Genomic DNA, 24,891 nt, shown 5'->3' on the forward strand with positions numbered 1-24,891 from the left:
CCATGGAGGAGGGTAAGCCGGGAGGAACCAGAGACAGGACACCTGACCCAAACTAGCTAAAGAGGTATTCCATACCACAGCACGTCGTGCCTGGGATGTAACTGGGAGTTACCCGGAAGGGCACTCACTGCTTGGTTGGGCTTGTTTTGGCGGGTGGTATGGTATTCTCTTCCCTTGTTATTTGTCTTGTCATTATTGGTGGTAGCAGTAGTGATTTGTGTTATACCTTGGTTACTGGACTGTTCTTATCTCAACCCTTGTAGTTATATTCTTTCGATTCTCCTTCCCATCCCTCTTGTGGTGGGGGGGGATGTTGATGTGCAGAGTAGAAACTGCGTGGCTGACTTGCCTCCAGGGCTTAAACCACAACAGCTCTTTTTGGCGCCCAAAGTGAGGCACACGGGGTTGAGATAACAGCAGGTCTGATCGGAGTGTGTCTAATCACATTTGTAATAAGCATTCATTGTTTTGGATTAATAGTCACTCTTCCCAGTGCTGATTTATTGGCTCTCAAAGTTGTTTCACTTGATCTCCCAGTTTCAGTATATCATGCCTTACTTACAGCTGGTATTTGCTGCATTAGTGTTTTTCAAGTGTGGGACTTAGGCTAAGATTTTTGTCTCATTGTACTTTATGGTAATGACTTGTAATATAGTAGAATAATTGATCATGAAACTGATCTGGCTTATGTTCCCAGTGTGGTCACCACCTTTATACTTTGGGAGTTATATAATAGAATTGCTTAGCAATTACACATCTTTATTCTCCTTATCGGGTGGTCAACCTGTGAAGGAGACATTCTCTTACCCTCCCAGCCTCCCCCCTCCCTGCTCCAGACCATTTACAGCATCATTTGAGAGTTTTGAAGTTTTTGAATGGCCTTTTAATACTGTTGAGACCTGTTTGGTGATTGTGATGGGAATCACCATGTTGGCACGCATACAGAGTGTGTTTTGCCCACAACCATTTCATCTGATTTCAAGAGTTAAGCAGAGTCAGGTTTGCGTCTTGTCTGGGATTAAACGATGATATAGGAGGACCAACAAATTTTCCCCGAGGCTGGACAGCCATGAGTGGCAGGGGGTGTGGGATAGTATGGGCAAGTATCTAGGCCAGTGGGCCTCTCCAGTACTTTGGAATTTCACCACCAAACAAGTGCAAAATCCAGAAAAATTAGTAAAACACTTAAATGTGGTGTGTTGTCATTCTAGCCATACCAGAGATGGACAAATCATGGCAATGTGCTGAGGCTTGGCCTATGCTTACAGGACCTTGCTCAACACTATCCAGCACCTTCAGAAGGAAAAAAGTGTCCCTGGATCTGAGGTCAAAGCAACAGTCAGTGCAGCTACTCCAGCTCCAAGCACAGCAGCTACACCACCCCCAGCGACAAGTACAGTCGCTACTCAAACCACAGTGATAATCATTGCAGCTAAACCAGAGGACCAATTCGTACCAATATCAGTTGCCCTTTACACAAGAGAAAAAGCAAAAAAGAGGCAAGAAGGGTGAAGCGAGATGAAGAAACAATGTATTCACTACCCGGTCCAGCATTTGATCAGGAGTCATCATCACATGATGAAGAAGAAGAGGAGGTGACTTCTCGACCTCGGACCTCAACCGTGCTACGGAATATGTGAAAAGATTTTACCCGTCAACCAGGGGAGCACATCATCACCTGGTTGCTTCAATGCTGGGACAATGGGGCTGATGGTCGTGAACTAGAAAGTGTAGAAGCCAAGCAGCTGGGATCACTTGCTAGAGAAGAGGGAATTCACAAAGCAATTGCAAGAGAGAAAAAGTCCCTCAGTCTCTAGAGGTGGCTGTTGGCAGCTGTGGAAGAAAGGTTTCCGTACAAGGATGATGTTAGGAGTCGTTCGGCCAAGTGGACTACTTTAGACAAAGGCATCCAGTCTCTGAGGGAATCAGCCATCGTAGAGATGATCTATCACATCAAACTGAATAATGGGGATATACCCATAGACCCAGATGAAGTCGAATGTACACAACCCATGTGGCAAAAACTTACACGGAATGCACTGTCATCATATGTCCAGACATTGGCAACAGTAACCTGGAATGACATAGTACCACTAACAGTGGATGAAATGATTAATAAACTCAGAGAGTTCGAAGACAATGTCATCCTTTTCATCATCTCAGCTGTGGAAAATCTGTCCCAGGATCTCAAACAGTTGATGGACGACCTATCTGATTTATCCAGCTCCTCACGTGTACCAACACGTCTCAGCTATTAACAAAAGGCATCCTATTGTTCAAGAGACAAGATATAGAAGGTATACACCACAGGCCACCCTATGGTTTTACCTGCGGGATCACAGAGAAGACATGACAAAGTGGGATGGAAAACCTACTTCAGCTTTGGATGAATGGGTGCATGAATTGAAGAGGGGAGCAAGGGTCAAGGCTGATCATCCCATGAGAGCTGCGGCTTCCGCCTCTGGTGAGCAGGTTCCCAGATGGAGCAGAAGAGTTGATTTTATTCCAGCTCCTGTGATAATGAAGAATAATCCCTTTCAACACAACTTAAGTGTCCAACGTTGTGATGACTATTAGAGGAGCCCTGCCTCCAGCCAGTTGGAGGTAGGGGACAATCGGATTTACTGGACTGTGTGGATCAGATGGCCTGGCACATCAGTCCCACAGAACTATAAGGCTCTAGTAGATACCGGTGCACAGTGTACCCTGATGCCGTCAAGCTGTCAAGGGGTGGAATCCATCTGTATTTCTGAAGTGACAGGAGGATCCCAAGAGTTGACTGTACTGGAGGTTGTAATCAGCCTGACTGGGAGGAAATGGCAAAAGCACCCATTGTGACTGGTCCAGAGGCTCCATGCATCTTTGACACAGACTGCCTCGGGAGGGTGTACTTCAAAGACCCAAAAGGGTACCGATGGGCTTTTGGTATTGCTGCTTTGGAGACAAGAGGAGATTGAGCAGCTGTCCACCTTGCCTGGTCTCTCAGAGGATCCTTCTGTTGTGGGATTGCTGAAGGTCAAAGAACAACTGCCAGTCGCGACCACAACAGTGCACTGGTGGCAATATCACACCAACCGAGACTCCCTGATTCCCATCCATAGGCTGATCTGTAGACTGGAGAGTCAGGAGTGATCAGCAGGACCCGCTTACCCTTTAATAGCCCCATATGGCCAGCGCGGAAGTCTAACAGAGAGTGGAGACTAACAGTAGACTATCGTGGCCTGAATGAAGTCACACCACCATTGAGTGCTGCTGTACGAGACATGCTAGAACTTCAGTATGAACTGGAGTCAAAGGCACTGAAGTGGTATGCCACAATTGATACTGCCAGTGCATTTTTCTCAATTCCTTTGGCAGCAGAGTGCAGGCCACAGTTTGCTTTTACTTCAAGGGGTGTCCAGTACACTTGGAACCGACTGCCCCAGGGGTGGAAACACAGCCCTACCATCTGCCATGGACTGATCCAGACTGCATTGGAAGAGAGGCAAGCTCCGGAACACCTGCAATACATTGATGACATCATTGTGTGGGGCAATACAGTGGAAGAAGTCTTTGAGAAAGGAAGGAAAATAATCCAAATCCTGCTAAAAGCCGGTTTTGCCATAAAAGAGAGTAAGGTCAAGGGACCTGCACAGGAGATTCAAGTTTTGTGAATGAAATGGCAAGATGGACATCGCCAGATCCCCACAGATGTGATCAACAAGGTAACAGCAAGGTCTCCACCAACTAATAAGAAAGAAACACAAGCTTTCTTGGGTGCTGTGGGGTTCTGGAGAATGCACATCCCAAATTACAGTTTGATTGTAAGCCCTCTCGATCATGTGACCCGGAAGAATGATTTTAAATGGAGCCCTGAGCAACAACAAACCTTTGAGCAAATTAAACGCGAGATAGTTCATGCAGTAGCCCTCAGACCAGTCCGGACCAGGCCAGATGTAAAAAATGTACTGTACACCGCAGCTGGGGAAAATGGTCCTACCTGGAGCCTCTGGCAGAAAGCTGCAGGGGAGACTCGAGGTCGACCCCTTGGCTTTTGGAGTCGGGGGTACAAAGGATCTGAGGCCAGCTATACCCCAACTGAGAAAGAGACACTGGCAGCCTATGAAGGGGTTCGAGCTGCTTTGGAAGTGATTGGCACTGAAGCACAGCTTCTCCTGGCAACCCGGCTGCCCGTGATGGGCTGGATGTTCAAAGGCAGGGTCTCCTCTACACACCATGCAACTGATGCTACATGGATTAAATGGGCTGCACTAATTACACAACGAGCTCCAATAGGAAATCCCAGTCGTCCAGGCATTCTAGAAGTCATCATGGACTGGCCAGAGGGCAAAGATTTTGGAATGTCACCAGAGGAAGAGGTGATGCGTGGTGAAGAGGCCCCACCACATAAGGAACTGTCAGAAAGTGAAAAACAGTATGCCTTGTTTACTGATGGGTCCTGCCATATTGTGGGAAAGCATCGGAGATGGAAGGCAGCCGTATGGAGTCCTCGACGACAAGTTGCAGAAACTGCTGAAGGAGAGGGCGAATCGAGTCAGTTTGCCAAGGTGAAAGCCATCCAGCTGGCCCTGGACATTGCTGAACAAGAAACATGGTCAGTACTTTATCTCTGTACTAATGGTGGCAAATGCCCTGTGGGGGTGGTTGCAGCAATGGAAGCAGAGCAACTGGCAATGCAGAGGTAAACCCATCTGGACTGCTGCACTGTGGCAAGAACGGGTGCAGAACCTGGTGGTGAAGGTACACCATGTAGATACACATGTACCCAAGAGTCGGGCCACTGAGGAACTCCAGAACAACCAACAAGTGGATAAAGCTGCTAAGATTGAAGTTGCTCAGATGGATGTAGATTGTGTCCTGGGTTTACCAGTAGCCGTTTTGCTCCTTCTTTGTAACTGGTGCAAGCTCTGTTTTTTGACTTCCCACACTCACAACGGCTACTGGTAAACCCAGGACAGATTGGCAACATAAAGGTGAAGTATTTTTGCCCCGATGGGCCCATGACACTTCAGGCCATCAGTGCAGAGATGCAACATACAGATGGGCCCATGATTGAGGGGTGGACTTAACAACGGACACTACTGCCCCGGTTATTCATGAGTGTGAAACATTAAGCAAGCTAAACGGTTAAAGCCTCTTTGGTATGGAGGAGGATGGCTGAAGTACAAATATGGGGAGGCCTGGCAGATTGACTGTATCACACTCCCACCAACCCACCAAGGCAAGCGCCATGTGCTTACCATGGTGGAAACAACCACCGGATGGCTGGAAACATACGCTGTGCCCCACGCCTCTGCCCGGAACACTATCCTGGGCCTTGAGAAACAGATTTTGTGGCAACACGGCACCCCAGAGAGAATCGAGTCAGAAAATGGGACTCATTCTGGAGCAACTTTATAGACACTTGGGCCAAAGAGCATGGCATTCAGTGGTATACCACATCACCTACCATGCACCAAATGATGTCTGTCTTTGTGTGTGTGTGTATGCATATATATATATAAATATATACATAAATATGTATATATTTATATGAGACAAGAGTGATGGTATATTGAAAAATGTGGGATCTGAGCATGATGTGAATGGTATGGAATAAGGGGTGGATACTGTCCTGGGTTCAGCAGTAGCAGTCATTTTTCTCTTTCTTAGTAGCTGGTGCAGTGCTGTGGTTTTGACTTTCAGCCTGGGAACAGCGCTGATAACACCGATGTTTTAGTTGCAGCTCAGTAATGTTTACTCTGACCAAGGACTTTCTGAGTCTCATGCTCTGCCAGGGAGTATTGGAAGCTGGGAGGAAGCAGAGACAGGACACCTGACACAAACTAACCAAAAGGGTATTCCATACCACAGCACGTCATGCCCAGTATATAAACTGGGGGCAGTTACCTGGAAGGGCCAGATCGCTGCTCAGGTCAGGCTGGGTATCGGCCAGTGGGTGGTGAGCGGTTTTATTCTCCTCCCTTGTTATTCACCTTATCATTATTATTATTGGTGGTAGCAGTAGTGGTTTGTTACACCTTAGTTACTGCACTGTTCTTATCTCAGCCTGTGGGAATTATATTCTTTTGATTCTCCTCCCCATCCCTCCAGGAGCCGGGGGAGGAAGTGGGGGGAGTGAGCAAGCAGCTGCGTGGTTCTGGGTTGCTGGCTGGGTTTAAACCATGACACTCTCCTTGACAACTCCTCTATTACTTGCAGAACTTTAAAGAATTACTTTAAAGAATGTAGGAGTCTTTCATACCATCCTTCACAATGGTGAACACTTTGATTGAAATCACCACTGGCAGAGTAAAAGCCAAGTGCATCTTCGAGTTCTGTAAACGCAAGAGCACCCACAGCAGAGTGGCTGCTGGACTGGCACCTTTACCTGGAAAGAAGTCAAAAGCCTTTCTTTCCTAGAAGTTACTCAAAGCTACCTAAGTACTAGAAAAATGGGGATGACACCACAAATTACAATATGTCTGGGTTACTACCTGTCATCTTGCACATTACTGTCATATCAGAGTACAAGACTGGAAAGTTCTATTCCTGTGGCAGATTTATATGCCACCACAGAACTCAAGTTCCGTGCCTTAAAGTGCCATCAAGAATTTAGAAATTCACGCTTCAGCTTATTTGCAGAGTTAGACTCAAGGAGCTTTGTACTGGGAAGACTAAAGGTGAGTAGTAAACCAACACTACATTCTGCTTGTGGTGTGCATGGACAAACAACCTTAGAGGCCTATACTTACAAGCATTTATGTAAAAATCCCAGAGTCCTATTAAGAACAGGAGAGTTACAACTCATTTCCTACAGTACAATCTATTAATGTTAATTTTACTATGAAAGAAGGCTAGATATTAACTAAGCCTTTTCTAATGAAGTTGGAAAAAGATAATTTTCTTCTGCTTTTGTATCCTTCACAGAGATAACAGAAATTTAATAATAGACATGATATTGTAAGTTTTTATATAAAAACATTTACTGGGTAATATACAGCTTTATTAACACATTACAGACATTCTCTGAATGCTTCAGAGAAAGCAAGCAAGAGCTGTTGTGAATATTCTGTAGTCACAGACATTTCCATTAACTTGGTTTAGCTATTGCCTTTCCCCATAGTACAGTCAGCTGACTCTAAGGGGAAAAATTGATTTTAGTTCAAGCTACCCAACAGAACTTAGAAAAAAAGAGAAAAGACACTACTGCTAAAGCAAGCAGCAAGCACACACTCCCTCATTCTTTATCTACAGAGGCAGGTCTGTGCTAGAAAACACAGAAAGACCTTCCAGATCTGCAGCTTGAACATAGTTACATCTAAGTCTGTATGTACCTGCAAGAAAGTAAACTGATTGATATTTCTTACATCTAGATAGACTTCTAGTGCTGTACATTACTTCATCAAAAAGCTCAGGTACTCTTCAGAATAGTCAGGCACTATGTGATGCAAAATTCTGTTAATTCCGATTCAAAGCAATTTACTTCCCTGCACCAAAGGTAAGGCCATTACTACTGCCCTTGGTTCACCAGTAGCAGTCATTTTTCCCCTCAGTAGCTGGTGCAGTGCTGTGTTTTTGACTTTCAGCCTGGGAACAACGCTGATAACACCGATGGTTTTAGTTGTTGCTAAGTAACATTTACTCTGACCAAGGACTTTCTGAGTCTCATGCTTTGCCAGGGAGGATTGGAAGTTTGGAGGAAGCAGAGACAGGACACCTAACACAAACCAACCAAAGGGGTATTCCATACAACAGCATGTCATGCCCAGTATATAAACTGGGGACAGTTACCTGGAAGGGCTCGATCGCTGCTTGGGTCGGGCTGGGTATTGGTCGGTGGGTGGTGAGAGGTTCTATTCTCTTCCCTTGTTATTTCCTTTATCACTGTGTGCGCTCACAGCCCAGAAAGCCAGCCGTATCCTGGGCTGCATCAAAAGGAGCATGACCAGCAGGTCAAAGGAGGTGATCCTGCCCCTCTACTCTGCTCTTGTGAGACCTCACATGGAGTATTGTGTGCAGTTCTGGTGTCCTCAACATAAAAAGGACATAGAACTGCTGGAACAAGTCCAGAGGAGGGCCACGAGGATCATCAGGGGACTGGAGCACCTCCTGTATGAAGATAGGCTGAGAAAGTTGGGGCTGTTCAGCCTGGAGAAGAGAAGGCTGTGTGGAGACCTCATAGCAGCCTTCCGGTATCTGAAGGGGGCCTATAGGGATGCTGGGGAGGGACTCTTCATTAAGGACTGTAATGACAGGACAAGGGGTAACGGGTTAAAAGTTAAACAGGGGAAGTTTAGATTGGATATAAGGGGGAAATTCTTTCCTGTGAGGGTGGTGAGGCACTGGAATGGGTTGCCCAGGGAGGCTGTGAGTGCTCCATGCCTGGCAGTGTTCAACGCCAGGTTGAACAAAGCCTTGGGTGGGATGGTTTAGTGTGAGTTGTCCCTTCCCATGGCGGGGGGGTTGGAACTAGATGATCTTGAGGTCCTTTCCAACCCTAACTATTCTATGATTCTGTGATTCTATTATTATTATTGGTGGTAGCAGTAGTGGTTTGTGTTATACCTTAGTTACTGGAGTGTTCTTATCTCAGCCCGTGGGGGTTACATTCTTTTGACTCTCCTCCCCATCCCTCTGGGAGCTGGGGTAGGAAAAAAGTGGGGAAGAGTGAGCGAGCGGCTGCGTGGTTCTGGGTTGCCAGCTGGACTTAAACCATGACAACTATTCAACTGCAACTGAAAATTAACAGGAGTATAGTTCTTACTGAGCAAGGGACAGAGAATAATAGATTATAACAGGAACTGAAACTCGGCTGTAGTTTTGTGAATGTGAGTTAGAGAATGGCAGTTTTCTAGTATTGCAGGAGAGACACCAAAACCATCTAGAAGAAGAATTTTTGCTTCTGCTCCTTCCCCTCCCCCAATTACCAAGCTGCACATGCTTATCGAAGTGCATTTATTCTTACAGAGTATCTGTGTGCAGCAGTTCTCCCCTCCCTGTTCCTCCCTTGCCCTATTCCGCCCTCCAATTTATGCCAAACAATTTAGGCTTAACCTCAAAAAGAACTAAAGCAATTCAAATGTGCATTCATAACAGTATCTCACATGAAAACCTGAGACTATGTGTCTGAATATTTATATGTAAATTTATATGTGAATATTGTTGGAGCAATCCCAGGCACAGCTACAGGTTCGGCAAAGAAGAGATTCAGAGCGGCCCTGCAGAGAAGGACGTGGGGGTGCTGGTCGATGAGAAAATGAACATGAGCCAGCCTCAGTGTGCGCTCACAGCCCAGAAACCAACCGTATCCTGGGCTGCACCCAAAGAAGAGTGACCAGCAGGTTGAAGGAGGTGATCCTGCCCCTCTGCTCTGCTCTTGTGAGACCTCACCTGGAGTATTGTGTACAGTTCTGGTGTCCTCAATATAAAAGGGACATGGAACTGTTGGAGTAAGTCCAGAGGAGGGCCACGAGGATCATCAGGGGACTGAAGCACCTCCTGTATGAAGATAGGCTGAAAAAGTTGGGGCTGTTCAGTTGGAGAAGGCTGCGTGGAGACCTCATAGCAGCCTTCTGGTATCTGAAGGGGGCCTATAGGGATGCTGAGGAGGGACTCTTCATTAGGGACTGTAGTGACAGGACAAGGGGTAACGGGTTAAAAGTTAAACAGCGGAAGTTTAGATTGGATATAAGGGGGAATTCTTTCCTGTTAGGGTGGTGAGGCACTGGAATGGGTTGCCCAGGGAGGTTGTGAGTGCTCCATCCCTGGCAGTGTTCAAGGCCAGGTTGGATGAAGCCTTGGGTGGGGTGGTTTAGTGTGAGGTGTCCCTTCCCATGGCAGAGGGGTTGGAACTAGATGATCTTGAGGTCCTTTCCAACCCTAACTATTCTATGATTCTAAAAGGGAACCTGGATAACGTTATAAAATGCTAGTGGTTTTCACACAGTGTTTGTAGTTGATACTTCAAGTTTTCTAGTTACTAGCTTTTTCTGCCTCATACTTGTCTGGCACAGTGTCCTTATCTACTGATCCAGATGGGACAGCCTATGTCACTCAAAAAAAAAGCTGTAAAAAGATCTGACAAATCATAATATCAATTATAAATTAAAATTAGACCATGTTGTTCTTGTTTATAAAACAACCAACCTACTCCCTCAAAAAAACAGGAAAATGTTTCTGCTCCAGAAAACACTCAAATACTCAATACAAAGAAGAGAATAGCCTGCTTTGAGTTGGTTTTTTGGGTTCTTTTAGTGATGCTGTCACATGCATGTATATATAGGGAAGCAGGAAAACAATTTTCTTTTGAATTACGAAACAAACACCACTAAAGTCACCTGAAGTGTCACTGTGAAAAGACAACACTGTGGTGTTCTGCAAGTTTAATCTCGTACAGGACACATAAGAAGGTTTTTTAGAAGGAAATGGCTGATAATACGAAGTAAACCCCTCACCAAAGCTTTTGGGCCACAGTTGATCAGCCTTAACTGACCAACTTATCTCCTCTGTGAAGAGAGAAGGCTGGCTTGCTTAACTCCTGGTTACACTCCTTACATAAAAAGATATGATTAATTATGAGCATAAAACATGACCAAGACCATCTCTGAGTACAGAGAATAGTTTTGTGGTAATAAGTTTGGCAAATTTCAAGTCCTTAAATCGGAGTGATGCAGAAATTAATGATCAGGTAGATGGATTAAAGTAAATACTATTTTGAACATGAAGTGTAATGCCTCATAGTGTAATCCAGCAAGTGCTACTTCAGTGACAGAGGAAATGGAGAACTATTACCTGGTTTTGTTTTAACATGTGCTTTATTATTTGGAAGTCTCAACCATCTGAAGTACCATTATGAGGAGCACCTGTAGGAGAATCAAACTTAGAAGCATGCATTTGAAAGTCAGGATTGTCTGTTAATAATGAAATATTTCAGAGACATTGAAAATAAGCATCTTTTCTTAGCTTTACAGGATTGTTCCACAAAAACATACATTAACCTTATCACAGTACATACAAATATTGTGGATGGATAATAGAAATCACCACCCTTCCATATGAGATACATCAAGAACAAATAGTTATCCCTTATAATGTCAGAAACATAAAAGGCACCATCATAGAATGTTTAGAAAAAACTTAGTTTATGCCATCATATTTTGATTTAAAAGTCTAAGAATTGCTGTCCCAACTTAAAACAAAATGCCTTTCACACTTGTAAATTATTAGAAACTTGTAAACCTTTACGTTTTTTCCAGAAGTATCAGGTGCAAATGCAAGGCAAATATAAAATCTGTTGACTTATAAGATTACAAATACTACCCCCATGAAAAAGCTGCAATTACAAAAATATAAAAAAATATTCTAACTCCTGTTGTTGGATCTTAGCTTCAATCTACACTGCGTCATGAATCCAAAGCCAGATCTAATTTGGACACATTCCGACAACAGGAATGTGCTGTTTGCCTTATTTTTACATCAATATTCTGACCTCTTAGAATGGTTTTGCTTTCTGGATTTGTTTTATTAGTGCATCTTAAGGATGTGGACAGCACTAACAGATAAAAGGTTGTATTTATCAATGGATAGTAGCAATGTAAGTGTTCTCAGTCTGCTGCCCTACAACAAGTCCATTTCTACAATGAGAATTTTTTCTCTATGCCTCCATAGTAACTTTGCATAGCAGTGCACCATTTTCATTTATGAACCTGGGACTACTGGTAGGTGTTAAGAAGTACTAAATTCTTCTCACAGACTTCAGTAAAGACCTGTGAGAAGTATACCACCTATATTGTAGAGAAGTAGCTGCTGTTGCCAGGACAATTACTGGCAACATCTCTTGTCTTCCACACATAATAGATTGGCATAGGCTTTATTCCTATGGTGATTCTCTAGCCCTTGGCTTAGTAACCTGGATCAGCATAGGAAGTTCAGCCAGCTACAAAGGCAGCCTAAGAAAGTGCTAGTAGACATGAGTTTACTTCTAAATAATAACTTAAAAATAATGACTAGATTAAATGAAACATTCTTAATGAGTAAACATTGTAAATGCTGAGCCTAAGCCTAACAAATACTAATACTTTAATGGCTGAATACCAGAAGCTACACTCCTTCAGTCCTTTATCAGTGTTAGAGGAAGGTGTCCAGCTTCCAAATCCAGAGAAACAGAAGCCTTCTTTTGTTGTGCAGGGAAACTGGCACGGATTACTACAGTAATGCAGCTGTACTACTAGATGGTGACCTGTTTTTTAATACTGGGTTTTAATAAGCACTCAGGGTCATCAGACAGAAGTACGACTGCGGAAGATTTAAGTGTGAGCTGTACTATTGCTATCTTTACGCTTGGTGCAGGAAACGTTCCTTTAAATACCTTTTCTTTCATTAGAAAGCATCCCCAGCCTTCCTCCCAGCTTTCCTCCTGCTAAAAAACATTTGTTAGTCCTTGCCATTCGAGCAGGATTTTGGCCAGCTAGCAGATCTCTTGTGCTTTCAAACAAATGCTCTCCACAGATAAAGCAATTCTTAAATAGTGTTATATTTCACCCTACTTGAAAGGACTGACAGTACTCACATCTTTTTTGAAACAGAATCTTACTGTGTTCCATGTATATATAAGATACGAGCTAACAGGAGACCCATGGAGTTGTTATGAAAGGAAGTGTTCAGTGTTCTTATCCTGTGCTGGAATAGTGTGTTGCACAGCATGAACAAAAAGCTATTATTCCTCATTGTGTTTCAGTTTCATAAAAGTAAGATTCAAGGAGAAACTATGTTCACTCCTCTGATCAGAACTGTATGTTCCAGTCAGATTATGCTGTGATGGCAGGATTTAACAGAAGTTCAAAGCTATCTGCACACATCTGCCAAAAATTATTATTTTTTTTAATAAGCACACTGTATCTACATGCTTAATCAGATCTGGAGAACACTTCATATTTAACAACACCCCCCAGAAAAAAAAAATTAAACAAAACAATACCTATAATGTAGGATTTTTAATTTTTGTTTAGTAGAATTTTAGGTTGAGAAACATGTTCCTAGCTAAACAATTGCTCTTGACATTTGTTTTGTTAACACACCCCCCCCAACAGTAGCATTTTTAATAAGCAACTCGTTTCCCCAGCTTATTGAGTCAAAAGTTCATGAATATAGCTTCCAATCAAGGCACAAAATCCTTTACTAACTCTTTCTCACTGCTTTCTTCACATCCTTCCCTTTCCCTTAAAAAAAAAAAAAGTCGGTGTAACAACACCTTCCATACCAGACATTAAATTTAATAGTCCAATAGGTTGTAGCAGTATCAGAGATTGTTTCTACCTATTTTGAATTCAGTTAAATTAGATGAACAGCACACTTTCAACACATCTTTCTTCATTTTCTGTATTCACCTTGAATGGGAGGCGGGGGGGGGGGGGGAGATGAGGAGAAAAAGCCGCAGTAGTTTCATGCATATTTTTCAAGAAACTTTATGTGGAAGTCTTTCATTTTCTCCAGTAGGATCTTCAGCTTCTCTGCTGGAGGAAGAATGGTCATTCTGAAAAATAATATTTAAAGGATAAAAACAAAACCCACATTATCTTCAAAACAGACTAAACTGTAATCTTTGCACAGATCTTGATTAATCTCAGGACACAGCTAGTAATGTGTTAAGTTTAAGATCTGTTTTGATGTAATTATCTTATTTCCTGCATTTATGCTGTAATTGAACTATACTATTAAACTAGAGCAATTTTTTTCAATTGGTGAATATGCAAGAATTCAAGAATTGTTATTTTCTGTGGAGTGATAAAGAAGGTTATCAGAAATAACTGCAACTCAGTTTCCATTTTTGCTATATTTATTCCAATAACATATATTATTTAAGCTCTAGGGGTGGGTAGTTATGAGTAAATACACATTTCTTTCTGATATTTTTTTTTTATTCTTCTACATATTGAGTGTGTATGTAAGACCTACAGCACAAAATGTTTTTCCCACGCTTGGTGCGTGCACGGACTTGCACAAGATTTTTCCTAGAGCTACATGCACCCATATACCTAACCCAGCTATCCAGATTAAATATTGTGTCGCGGAGCTTTCATAGATAAAGTTACCCTCTGTTACTTTGCTTCAGACCAAACAAGACTAAAATCCATGATAAATTCTAGCTCTCAATGGCTCAGCTGGTGTAAAGTGCCATTTGTTGGAAAGAAAAGCAACACAGTTTATGTTTACAGTTTTGATATCAGAAGATTTAGTCCAACATGTTGTTTTGGTAAAGTGGAGAATTATTCAGCATGTTTAAGGAGCAGATTTATAGGGAAGTTGATACTGCATTTTTCATGCACTTCCTCCATATGGAAACACTGTTTAAACACGCCCTCCCAAAAGAAAGCAGGGCAATTTTTGTAATGCCTTAGCCAACATTACAATTATAGGATTAGCTATTATTATTGTTTGTATTCATGGAGAAGTCATTTCAAATGTTAGTGTATAAAAATATAATAAAACTATGTCAGCAATCTGTGAAAACACTGTGAAAGACTGAATAGCTCATCTAGTAAAACAGGTCTTTGACCTAGTTGTCAGTGCACAGAAAACGTGCAGTAGAAATTAAAACAACATAAACTGAAACAAAAATCCTTGTATTTAATCAGTAGAGAAAATACTGGCATGGTACTTAGCTTACTGTACAGTTTGTTTGATTTTAAAGAAATTGAAACTGCACCTTAAATGATAGCTTCCTTCTCTTTGGCCGAATCCACTTCCAGGTACAACACATATTCCAGTCTCTTCCAGAAGTTTCATGCAATAGAACATATCAGGTGCCATTTTATGAACCTAAGGGAATGGATGCTTTTGAATTATTTGAAGTAAAAATATTCCCAATATATAGAATTTCATTACTGTTTTTCCTCCCGAATCTTTATCTTACATTATTACTTTCTTACTCTGTTTACTAAAGAGAATGAAGTGCAGTTGCTAGTACGACAGCTCACACTGTGAATTAAATAACAGTATCTATTTCATGGAGGAACAAGACTGAAGAACTTAAACAAACCACTCACTTCAAAAGAAAAAGTTTAGATATTCTTGGTTTTCTCCTTGCTTGTAGCTTTTTGTCGTGTCTCAAAACCCTACTTACAAAAATCTAAGCAACTGACATTTGTTGACATGAAATTAATTTGAGAGGTGTGTGTTCCACTTTCATTGGCAGTTACTATGTTTTTTCCCCTGAATTATATGCCGACTAGAAAGTCCCTTGATTAATAACTATGGAAGTTTTTAAACAGATGCAGGTTATATACCTAATCAAACAATCAGCTGAAAAACAGCTCTATTTATCCTCGTCTATGCTGATAAACATCCCTTTAAAAAATGAATAACAGATGTTAGAAAATACAGCTCTAGATAGGATCAAAAAGACTTGTATTTCAGTAATGTAGCTTACTGGCCCAAACGCATAAAGGTAAAAATAGTAAGGAAGCCTCCCTCCCTCTTTTCCACGCTTCATAGATTGGGCTTCTTTTGCAGCATCAGTAGTACACTGCCAGTCACAATCCCCATTCCATATCCTGGCCTACCTAACCAATGTACGGGCAGCAGCTTGGACTTTGCACAGGTCCAGCTATTTCCCCACCGTATTACTTAATCTAGTAACACTAACATCTTCCATCAACATTCTCAACCTGGAAGCCTTACCACTGAAATGAAATGCTCCATTTTGTTTTCCTCTCTTAAAATAAAGGTTGTGCTATATTTAAGATCATACATAGCCAATAAAGTACTGCTTTGGAACTATATGGGTTTATCTCCAGAATAAAAAATCATCATTAGAAGTGGCAGGCACAAATATTTGAAAGTTAAAATAGATTGCGGTAAAAATGACTGACTGACCTTAGCTTCCTCAATGGCTTTAGAAGGAATAAAGATTTGTGGGAAAGCATACATAGCTCCTTGAAGTGGATTGCAGTGGATTCCTGGTATCGTGTTAAACATGTCTTCTGTTAGTTTGGCTTTTTTGGCAAGATTATTCAAAACAGACTCCTTCTCCTGTTTAAAAGGAAGGTGTTCAGTTTGATGTATTTGAAGTGGCAATAAAAACATCAGAAAAACCTATGACTCTTCAAGAAGCCTCCCTGAACTAAGCACTTTCAGGGCTTTGCTGAGCTATTAGACCAAATGATGTTCCTAATTCCAGTCACACTCTTCAAGACATCAATGAAAAAATGCATTAGCAGGATACAACTACAAAGCATTGTAGACAGCCAATAGCCTGCAGAAGTCTCTATCTGCATGCCCTCTTCTTACATTCTTCCTCCAGAGCATCCACGCTTGGCTATTTTCAGAAACCACGTTAGCTGAACCTTTGATCTGATGCAATACTGTAATTTCTTAAGGCAGATTCAGTTTCATTTTTACAAGGAGAAACTCTATTTATAATTTAATACAGAATGCCATGTTGTTCAGTTTTTAGAGGCACTGGATATCCAAGAACAAGGCTGATTTACAAATTTATTTGAACTTGCATTCCTGTTTAGATTTTAGTAAAAACAAATCTTAGTAATTCCTATGTCTTGCTAAACATGGGAGAGAAGTTAAGCAAGAAAGCTGATCTGATAAGGCCTTCTTAGGGTTTTTTAGCTTCTAAACAAAGGAACTGTAACAGGAATAAAAAATACTTGGAAAGGTAGTCATATTGAGTTAATTTAAAATACCCGGCAGAATTCCGTAAATTAGCGTTATTACAGGATTGTTGGAGAAGAAATGAAAGGAGAATGGTCTCTGTACAAATTGTGAGTTCACAGTACTTAGGTTTAGGAAATGCACAAAAGAACAAGAATGTTATTGCTGACCTTTATGAACTGCGAATAAGATTCTTCTCCAGGTATTGGAGGATTCACTACAACGTCCATTGCTGCTTGTCCTGAGACTGGAGGACAAAGGCGAACAGAAAGCAACTTAACAAGCTGTCCTTTAATTTCTGGGTGCAAGTTAAGGACCTCCATGTAACCTCCTCTGTAGCCACACCTGTGATTAAAGTGAAGAGAAAAGTTTAGTTAACCTCAAGTGTAAAAGTACTGGAAAAGCAATGAAAGTGACTGCAGAAGTGGAAAGACAATTAATGAGGATCTTAAAATCTGTAACACATAGATTGTTGAAACAGCTGCTATACTGATGTTTTAAGATGGAATTAAATGATATATCATTAAGCTTTGGTATCTCATCCAGAGAAGAAGGTGTACATGCAGCTTCCACATTAGGCAAGTTAACAATTAACATGGACTATTCGCTCTTAAGAACAAGAGCACATGGCTGTAGCAGCATTGATTTAATCAGAAAATTATTTTTCTTCCATCTTTTCCTCCTCAGAACAACCAAATCTGAGCATTTGTAAGAGTAAACATCCCAGTCATTCTTCAGCTGTTCCTTTGACTGCTGGAGACCGTATCTTCCTTTATCACAGGTCCAGTTTAGGACTGTAGTTTCACCTTTGTGGAATTGAGGCATTACGTGTCTGAAATAAATACACTTACTGTTTGGTACTTCGAAAACCACTGAGCTAATCCATTACTTTGTGCTTTAAATGCTTGTCTTCCTTTTCTTAATCATTTTTAGTTAAAATTATAATAGATGGTAATTACCTTCAGGCCACTAACATGAACGGCTATCCAACCATATTAATGAGGAAAATGAAATTAAAAAAACAAACTAAAGCAGACTTACTCGCCCATGTATCCCTTAGAGGTGGAGTGAAAAGAGGCCAGCTCAACATTGTTATAGTACTCGGGTCCCATCTCATAGAGAATCTTTTTGAAAGAATGAAACTGGCATCCTTCAGAGTACACATTGTCCTGGTAAACCTGAATAGTCAGAAGACATTAATGTGCTCTGTTCCCCCAACTAAAGATAAAATATGACCTTTTAGAGAGCCAGGTCTGAAGAAACAGTAGTAACACTCAAAACTTAAACCCATTAAAAGACACAAGGTTCTTGTGTCTTTTTTGTTTAATAATAGTTAATTATTTGTTTAATGATAGTTACTGTAATGATGCATTTTATCTCACGTGGCCATACTTAATTGTTAGTCTTTGGAAGAATAGTGAGTGTCTTTGTATAACCTAACTTTTTCTTGTATTTTTTAACTGATTTTCCTTCTGTTTCTTTCCTTTGAAGTAGTCTGAGTATCACATACGTTTTTAGGTCAGTTCCAGCAAAGTTCCTCCCTGTGTGTCCTTGCTCATGTCCCCTGCTCTTTCTAGTTCAAATCCAGATCAAGACACCTCTCATATTAATCCTCTGATATTAAGAATATTGCATGTTGTTCGTGGCTTAAAATAGTAACAGAGAATCTGTTCCCTGTGCTTAAAAAACAGCAATACCACACATGGAAAAAAATTACTCTTAGCTGTGCATTAGGGAGAACAGAATATCCCATTACCTCATCAGCCAGAAGAAAAAGTTTCTCTTCCCAAGCAAAGTGTATCACATCTTCAGTGCTCTTTCTGTTTTGCACCTGTCCTATGGTTTGATTTTTAAAGCAAGAAGAAAGTTAGTGGAGCATTTGTATGTACACAAATCTTTTCACCAAGACCTAGTTAGACTATTAGCTTTGCAGTAAGATATCCCTCTTTCTCAGAAAAGCGCTATTGAATTTTATAATTCAATTTAGTATGTGTGAAATTAAAGAACATTTTTGGAGGATTTATTGTTCAAGCTAACTTAGTCTATCTAAAGCAAAGGAAGTGTGAGATACAGTAATTTAACTTACTAAGAGTACTCTGTATATAACTGATCAGTTGAAATACTCACATGCATTATGGTTAAGTGGGAGCTAGTTTCTCACTAACCAACCTCAGCTACTCAAAAACCTAAATTATTCTGAGTGCAGCAGTGGTTGCCACAGAGTTCAGAGTGTTTAATCATGTTTAGTCATTGCCTTTCAGTGGCAAGAGGCTACAGGCCACGGCAGAGACAAGATCTTTGATAAAGACCAAAAGGATGAAGTGATTCCACAAGTCTGCAGAAGTTTATTGGAAGCAGCGCCTTCAAATGGTATCCAGTGAAGTGAACCTGCTCCCTCCTGTCTTCCCAAATCCCTGGAGTTCCATGACACTGAAGTAAGTAACACATGCTGTCCTACTTAAACCACTGATCTCTAGAATTCAGTGTTATATATTTCATAGGTTTTCAGAATTTGCCTACAATGTCAAATGAACAGAAGAAGGAAAAACCCCAAAACAGTGTTAAAACCCATCTGTCAACCAAAATTGCTACAGACCTGTGGGGTTTCCGGGGTTGATGATGCAGAGGACTTTCGGATTGCAGTATGCCTTAGCTTCCTTCAAGGAACGGCGAAGTTCATTCACATCTAGCGCCCAGCAATTTTCTTCATCCAAATAGTAGTTCACCTGGACAGCATCTAGGTCAGATATCGCTGCTGAATATAAGGGATACTGTGGTATAGGGATCATCACCCCTGTTCGGGATTTTCCACCTCCTGAGACCAGGATCTTTAAAATGGTCTGGGGAAAAAGTAGGAATTTAAAAAAAAGAAGAAAAAAAAGAAGAAAAAAAGTCACACACCAGAATTAATAGTGTATGCTAGAGTAAGTTACTGATCTTCCTTCTTAAAAAATCTGGAGTTAAGGCATCCAGAAGCATCCAGTCATCTTCTTATATCAAAAGTATTGATTTATTTCAAGTTAAATTACTGACTGAAGGAGGATGGTCTAACTCAGCTCAATAGAATTCTTCTGAATGTCATGGCTTCTAAAGATCATGTCAGATCAACTGCAAGATCTAGGAATAACATTTTGAGCACAAGCCAGAGGGAAAATTTGAGACAGGAATATCAAAATCATGATTCTTCTACTGTCCCCAGTTGTAAGCAAACAACAACAAACTCAGCTAGTTCTTGATTGTTGCCTTCCACTCACCCCACCAACCACACATGGCCAATGAATAAACCCAGAAATTAGAACTAGGGCCTGTGGAGGTTCTCCATTGGAACAGAGACATACAGAGATTAGCAACAATTGTGTCCAGGTGGGAACAAAACTACAAACATATATATACATATATACAGTTTCATTTTCAAGTAACTGAAGAGACATCTTGGGACGGAAAACCAATATATTCTATGTAGTTTATGTTCAGAAGATACAGGTTGAAATGCCTGTGCTGAGGCAGTTCAGAGGATTTGTCTGTGCCCAGCGACTGTGTGTCTGTGTAGCTTTTTTACATGTGAATTAAATAAAAGAGTGCATATGGTACAGGAATGGAGGTATTTCTTGCCTTTATAATGAAGGGAGAACTCTGAAGTACAGGTGCAATCAAAACAGGCATCCTTATCAATAGGTTATTGACAGTGTAAAACAAAAAATATCTCTTCAGATATAATAGTAGTATCCTTGAACTTTCTTGCTGGTTCTAGAATGAAATCTGCCTTTCTGTGCTCCTTGTAACATAGCAACTTAGCTGCTAAGCTGATGATTTATAATCAATATAATTTTGCACCCACCACTCGTTTAAAAATACCAATTATCCAAAATGTATAATAAAGACAAAGTGCAAATTTAAAAACCCTTTAACACCCTCTGTCCCCGAAGTTATGAAACAATAGATATTTTATCCTTGGAAGTGCCAAATAATGAGACTCATTGTACTGCTGTCTTTTCATCGCTGGTGAAATCAAACAAGCATGGTACAGGTTTGACATGGTATGCTGCTATTCCTGACAAGCCACCAGGTTAAAGCTTGGCATCAAAAACTCTGGAAAGCCAATTCACTAGAGACAACTGGAGAACTGCTTGTACCAGAACACTGTCATTCTGAACTCTGCCACTAGATGTCATTTTTAATAAAAAGACCCGAACCTTTACAAACAAGCTATAAGAGGTTGCCTTAATATAAGCAAAGAACTGCTGGTTGTTCTGTGTAATGTGAATGTGTCTGTGAAAAGGAAAAATTTAATAGTGACAGTTATTCCTGGCTTAATTGAGGATAAACTCTGGACCTTGCTTAAAGCCAAACCCTTATGCTTTTTTTCCAAACAAGCTGGCTACTGAAGAGATTTTTGGGATTTTCACTGACATTTATCTGCACTAGCAGAGTTTACTAGAAAGAAGAGCTGCTGGACTTCTCAATTCATTCTCTTCACTCACATCTCTCTTCATTCCCACTTCTCTCTGCCACAGTCTTATACCTTCTAATCTTCAGTGCTTATGTATGATAACCACTGAGGACACCATTGTTTAGTCTGAATGGTCTGAATCGCCTAAATTTATATTTAGGCCCCTATGCAGTTTAGACTACTTTTACAAAAGGTGCAAGTTAATGTATATTAAAAGACTTTGTTTCCATGTGCCTGTTTCTCAGCTGGCATCTTAAATCCACATAATGCGATGCATCACGTATCCACTTAATGAGACTGCAGTACCTGTTAGATCAAACTCACTGAAGCTGCGAGACCAGATGTTCAGCAGAGATCTGTATTTCCAAAGGCAGCTGATAAATTACACCAAGAAGAGACAGGTTTAATTTTAACACTTACAGTAATACCATCACTTGCCCCAGTGGTAAGATATATGTTTTCTGGATCTGCAGGAACCCCGCCATCTCTTCTTTCAATATATGAAGCAACATCTTCACGGATACAATTTATCCCCGGACTAGCAGTGTAAGATCCTGTGAAAAATGAGATGGGAATTGCTTAGAATGAACAATCAGATATTCTGTTTGCTACCAAAACTCCTGAGCCTAAATTGTATGAATTGTATGTATGAGGGCTTTGGACCTCGAGGATTGTTTCGTTCTGTTTTTTTGGGGGGTCTGGTTTTGTGGGGGTTTTATTTTGTTTTTTTTTTTTTTTCCAAGGAGTAGGAAGGGGAGTTGGTTTGTTCACAGAACAAAAAAGTTCATCTGAAATTAGACAAATATTAGAATTATTACTAAAATACAAACAAAATAGACTGGTAAAAACTAGGGTTTAAAGGCTACTCTGCAAACTGGCAGAGCAATACCATTTTGACTAACTCCCTGCTGCCTGCTTTATGTTGAAAACCACTGCAGCATGTCAACCAACACCTATTTAACTAATGGAAACAAGGCAGAGAGGTAGCATGTGCAAGAGAAAGTCCTTCGGACTGACCTTAGCACAAATCGATGACAATTGTAAGATTTCTATGTGCACTATGAAAATAATATAATACCATTTTCTCCCACAGTCTGAAACTCTAAAAATCTTAAACTGCTTCTCTCTCCCCCCACAGCCTCTCCCACAACCGCTTTTCAGTTACTTGTATCAGAAATGTTTAGGATCACCCCAGTCTATAGGCCTTGTGCAGTTTACAGAGCACAATAAATAATCTTAAATAAAGGAAGATGTTAGATGCCTGTGTATATCATTGCTGAGTGTGTGCAATAAAGAGTAAAAATAAGCCTAAGCCAAGGTGAAGAATGGATTCAAGCTATGAAGCCTAAGACTGATGAACAACAAAGTGACAAGTGTATGTCTAATTTAGAATACTGTCATGAAGCTGTAGAATCTTACGTACTCACTGGGTGGAGTGGAGTAATTTTGCCTGACTTAAATCTTATCACTCAGTTATATGCTAGTAGTCTGCCAGCTAATACTTAAGTGAAAGCATAATGCATCAAGACAAAGAACCATGGGACAAAACGGTAATTAAGGGCACAAAGTTCCCTGATGTCCTAAACATTTACAGGACTAAGAGTTATATTGGGTCTATGCATGGGTCTCTGACCACAGCTAGGAGTTGCTGTTAAAGCAGAAAAAACCTAAGCTGTCACTCTGTCTTGTGCTCCTTTAAGCATTGAGTCCCATGATTCAGTGAGGATATACAGAAGACCTGAACTCAATTTTCAGGTCTTCTACTCTTAATTGTATTCAACTGATAGCTTTGATCAGAACTCAACTGTTTGCACTGTAGAATGCAAATAAATAAACCCAACCCAAAAAACCGCATGTGCACATATTAGATATTTTTATATGTAGGAGAGGGGTAAATTTGTCAACTGTCTGGAAAGACATGACAGTTATCCCATATGCAAAGTAACTGTTGGCAAAGGAATCCCGGAGTATTGATTGAACACAACAGCTGTTGAGGACGTATCTGAGCCGGCATATGTAGGCTGGGAGTAGCAAGACTAAATACTACAAGTAGAGTTTTGCCAAATGAAAGTTCACTGGTATTGAGGTAATTTAGTTCATATCCAGAGGTCAAGACATTCATATTAACTCTGCAGCTAAGACATTTAAAGAGGCCAATATAGGTGTGGGAACAATGCTTCAAATGGCTTGCACATATCTAGTGAAGCCACTTTTCTGTTGGATGGACAGTTTTTGAAAATAAGGTTTTATTAGAACACAACACATCAAGCTACATGGAAGGATCAGGTATTCTCCTTTGCTTTTTTCCCAAGAAAGCAAGTATCTCCTTCTCAGACATGAAGAGAACAGCAGTAAGATGTCAGGCTAACAAGAAAGTGATAGGAGTCACCTCCATTCAACTGCACATCCACTTGCCTCAGACTGCGTGCTTACGGAGTGCTGTAGATGGTGATGAGCAACTGAGACCAAGAGAAGGGGCTGATACATGATACTAGAGACGGAGAGGGTGGAGAGAAGACATAAAGCAATACAGCAGATCAGTAAGGTCTACAGTGGTTTTAGTTTTCAAAAATTTGTGCTGTTAGTGACTGCTTATCAGTAAGCCATACCATGAGCTCTCCCCCTATCATTTTGCTCTGGACTACTCCCATTTGACTTGTAATCCTATAAAATATGATGAAGAAATTTCAGCACTGCAGATATTGAAACTACCTTGTTGATTCTAATACCAACAGGAGCAACTAAAACTTAAGACGCTTACCTAAGCTGTTTCCTCCACAACCCTGCAAGATCCGTCTGGCTCGCTTTTTGGCATCTTCTGGAAAACTTGGGCTGTCCAACAGGTTTGGGTATGTACACAGTGCTACTACCTAAAGTGCCAAGAAAATGTAAATTGGCCATTTCTCAGTGGTTATTTTAAGTTGGTAATATTACGGTTAACTTTCCTTGGAAATGAAAATCACAAATCCAGCTAACTTAAAACAAAGGTTACTGATGAAAAGTTTGCAGTTGTTTTGTTAAGGATAGTGCTTACAGAAGTGAAGAAATCTTACTGGGTTCCAAGTTCTGTTCATAAAAAGTTATAGAATTATTAACTATTAGTATTACGAACAGTGAAGCCTGGAGTCCAGGTGAGCTATGCATAGCTCAAATACACTAGAACAGCTGATTACTCATGTTATCTCTAAACAGCACTATCCTCCACTCTTTGTGAATTACTAGCCTATTTTATTGACAAGAAACTGTCATGGTATAAGCCCAGCCTGCAACTCAGAACCACGCAGCTGCTCACACACTTCCCCTTTCTTCCCCTGGCTCCTGGAGGGATGGGGAGGAGAAGCGAAATAATGGAAGTCCTATGGGTTGAGCAATAAGAACAGTCCAGTAACTAAGGTATAATACAAAATCACTACTACTACGACCAATAATAATGATGATAAGGGGAATAATGAGGGGAGAGAATATAATTGCTCACCACCCACTAAACAATGCCCAGCCCAACCCGAGCAGCGGTCAGAGCCTTCCAGGCAATTCCCCCCACTTCTACATCCTGGGCATGACATGCTGTGGTATGGAATACCCCTTTGGCTAGCTTGGGTCAGGTGTCCTTGTCTCTGCTTTCTCCCGGCTTCCCCTCCTCCCTGGCAGAGCATGAGGCTCAGAAAGTCTCTGGTCAGAGTAAACATCACTGAGCAGCAACTAAAAACATTGGTGTTATCAGCGCTGTTCCCAGGCTGAAAGCCAAAAACACAGCACTGCACCAGCTACTAAGAAAGAGAAAAATAATTGCTACTGCT

The 24,891-nt window shown here is 41.0% G+C and overlaps 1 protein-coding gene across 1 annotated transcript in view; it reads right to left on the bottom strand.

Moving 5' to 3' along the window:
- Positions 1-10,777: 10,777 nt before the first annotated feature.
- Positions 10,778-24,891, bottom strand: part of GPT2 (glutamic--pyruvic transaminase 2) — a 28,146-nt gene continuing 14,032 nt past the window's right edge. The window contains exons 3-11 of the mRNA XM_065663596.1: positions 23,856-23,964; positions 21,515-21,648; positions 19,241-19,484; positions 18,401-18,480; positions 17,686-17,822; positions 16,815-16,989; positions 15,856-16,011; positions 14,687-14,799; positions 10,778-13,513 (exon numbers count right to left, since the gene is read on the bottom strand). Of these exons, the coding sequence (XP_065519668.1) occupies positions 13,423-13,513; positions 14,687-14,799; positions 15,856-16,011; positions 16,815-16,989; positions 17,686-17,822; positions 18,401-18,480; positions 19,241-19,484; positions 21,515-21,648; positions 23,856-23,964 (1,239 nt within the window). The 3' untranslated portion in view covers positions 10,778-13,422. The remainder of the gene's footprint in view (positions 13,514-14,686; positions 14,800-15,855; positions 16,012-16,814; positions 16,990-17,685; positions 17,823-18,400; positions 18,481-19,240; positions 19,485-21,514; positions 21,649-23,855; positions 23,965-24,891) is intronic.

Source organism: Lathamus discolor, chromosome Z, assembly GCF_037157495.1.
Source record: "Lathamus discolor isolate bLatDis1 chromosome Z, bLatDis1.hap1, whole genome shotgun sequence".
NCBI classification, from domain to species: Eukaryota; Metazoa; Chordata; class Aves; order Psittaciformes; family Psittacidae; genus Lathamus; species Lathamus discolor.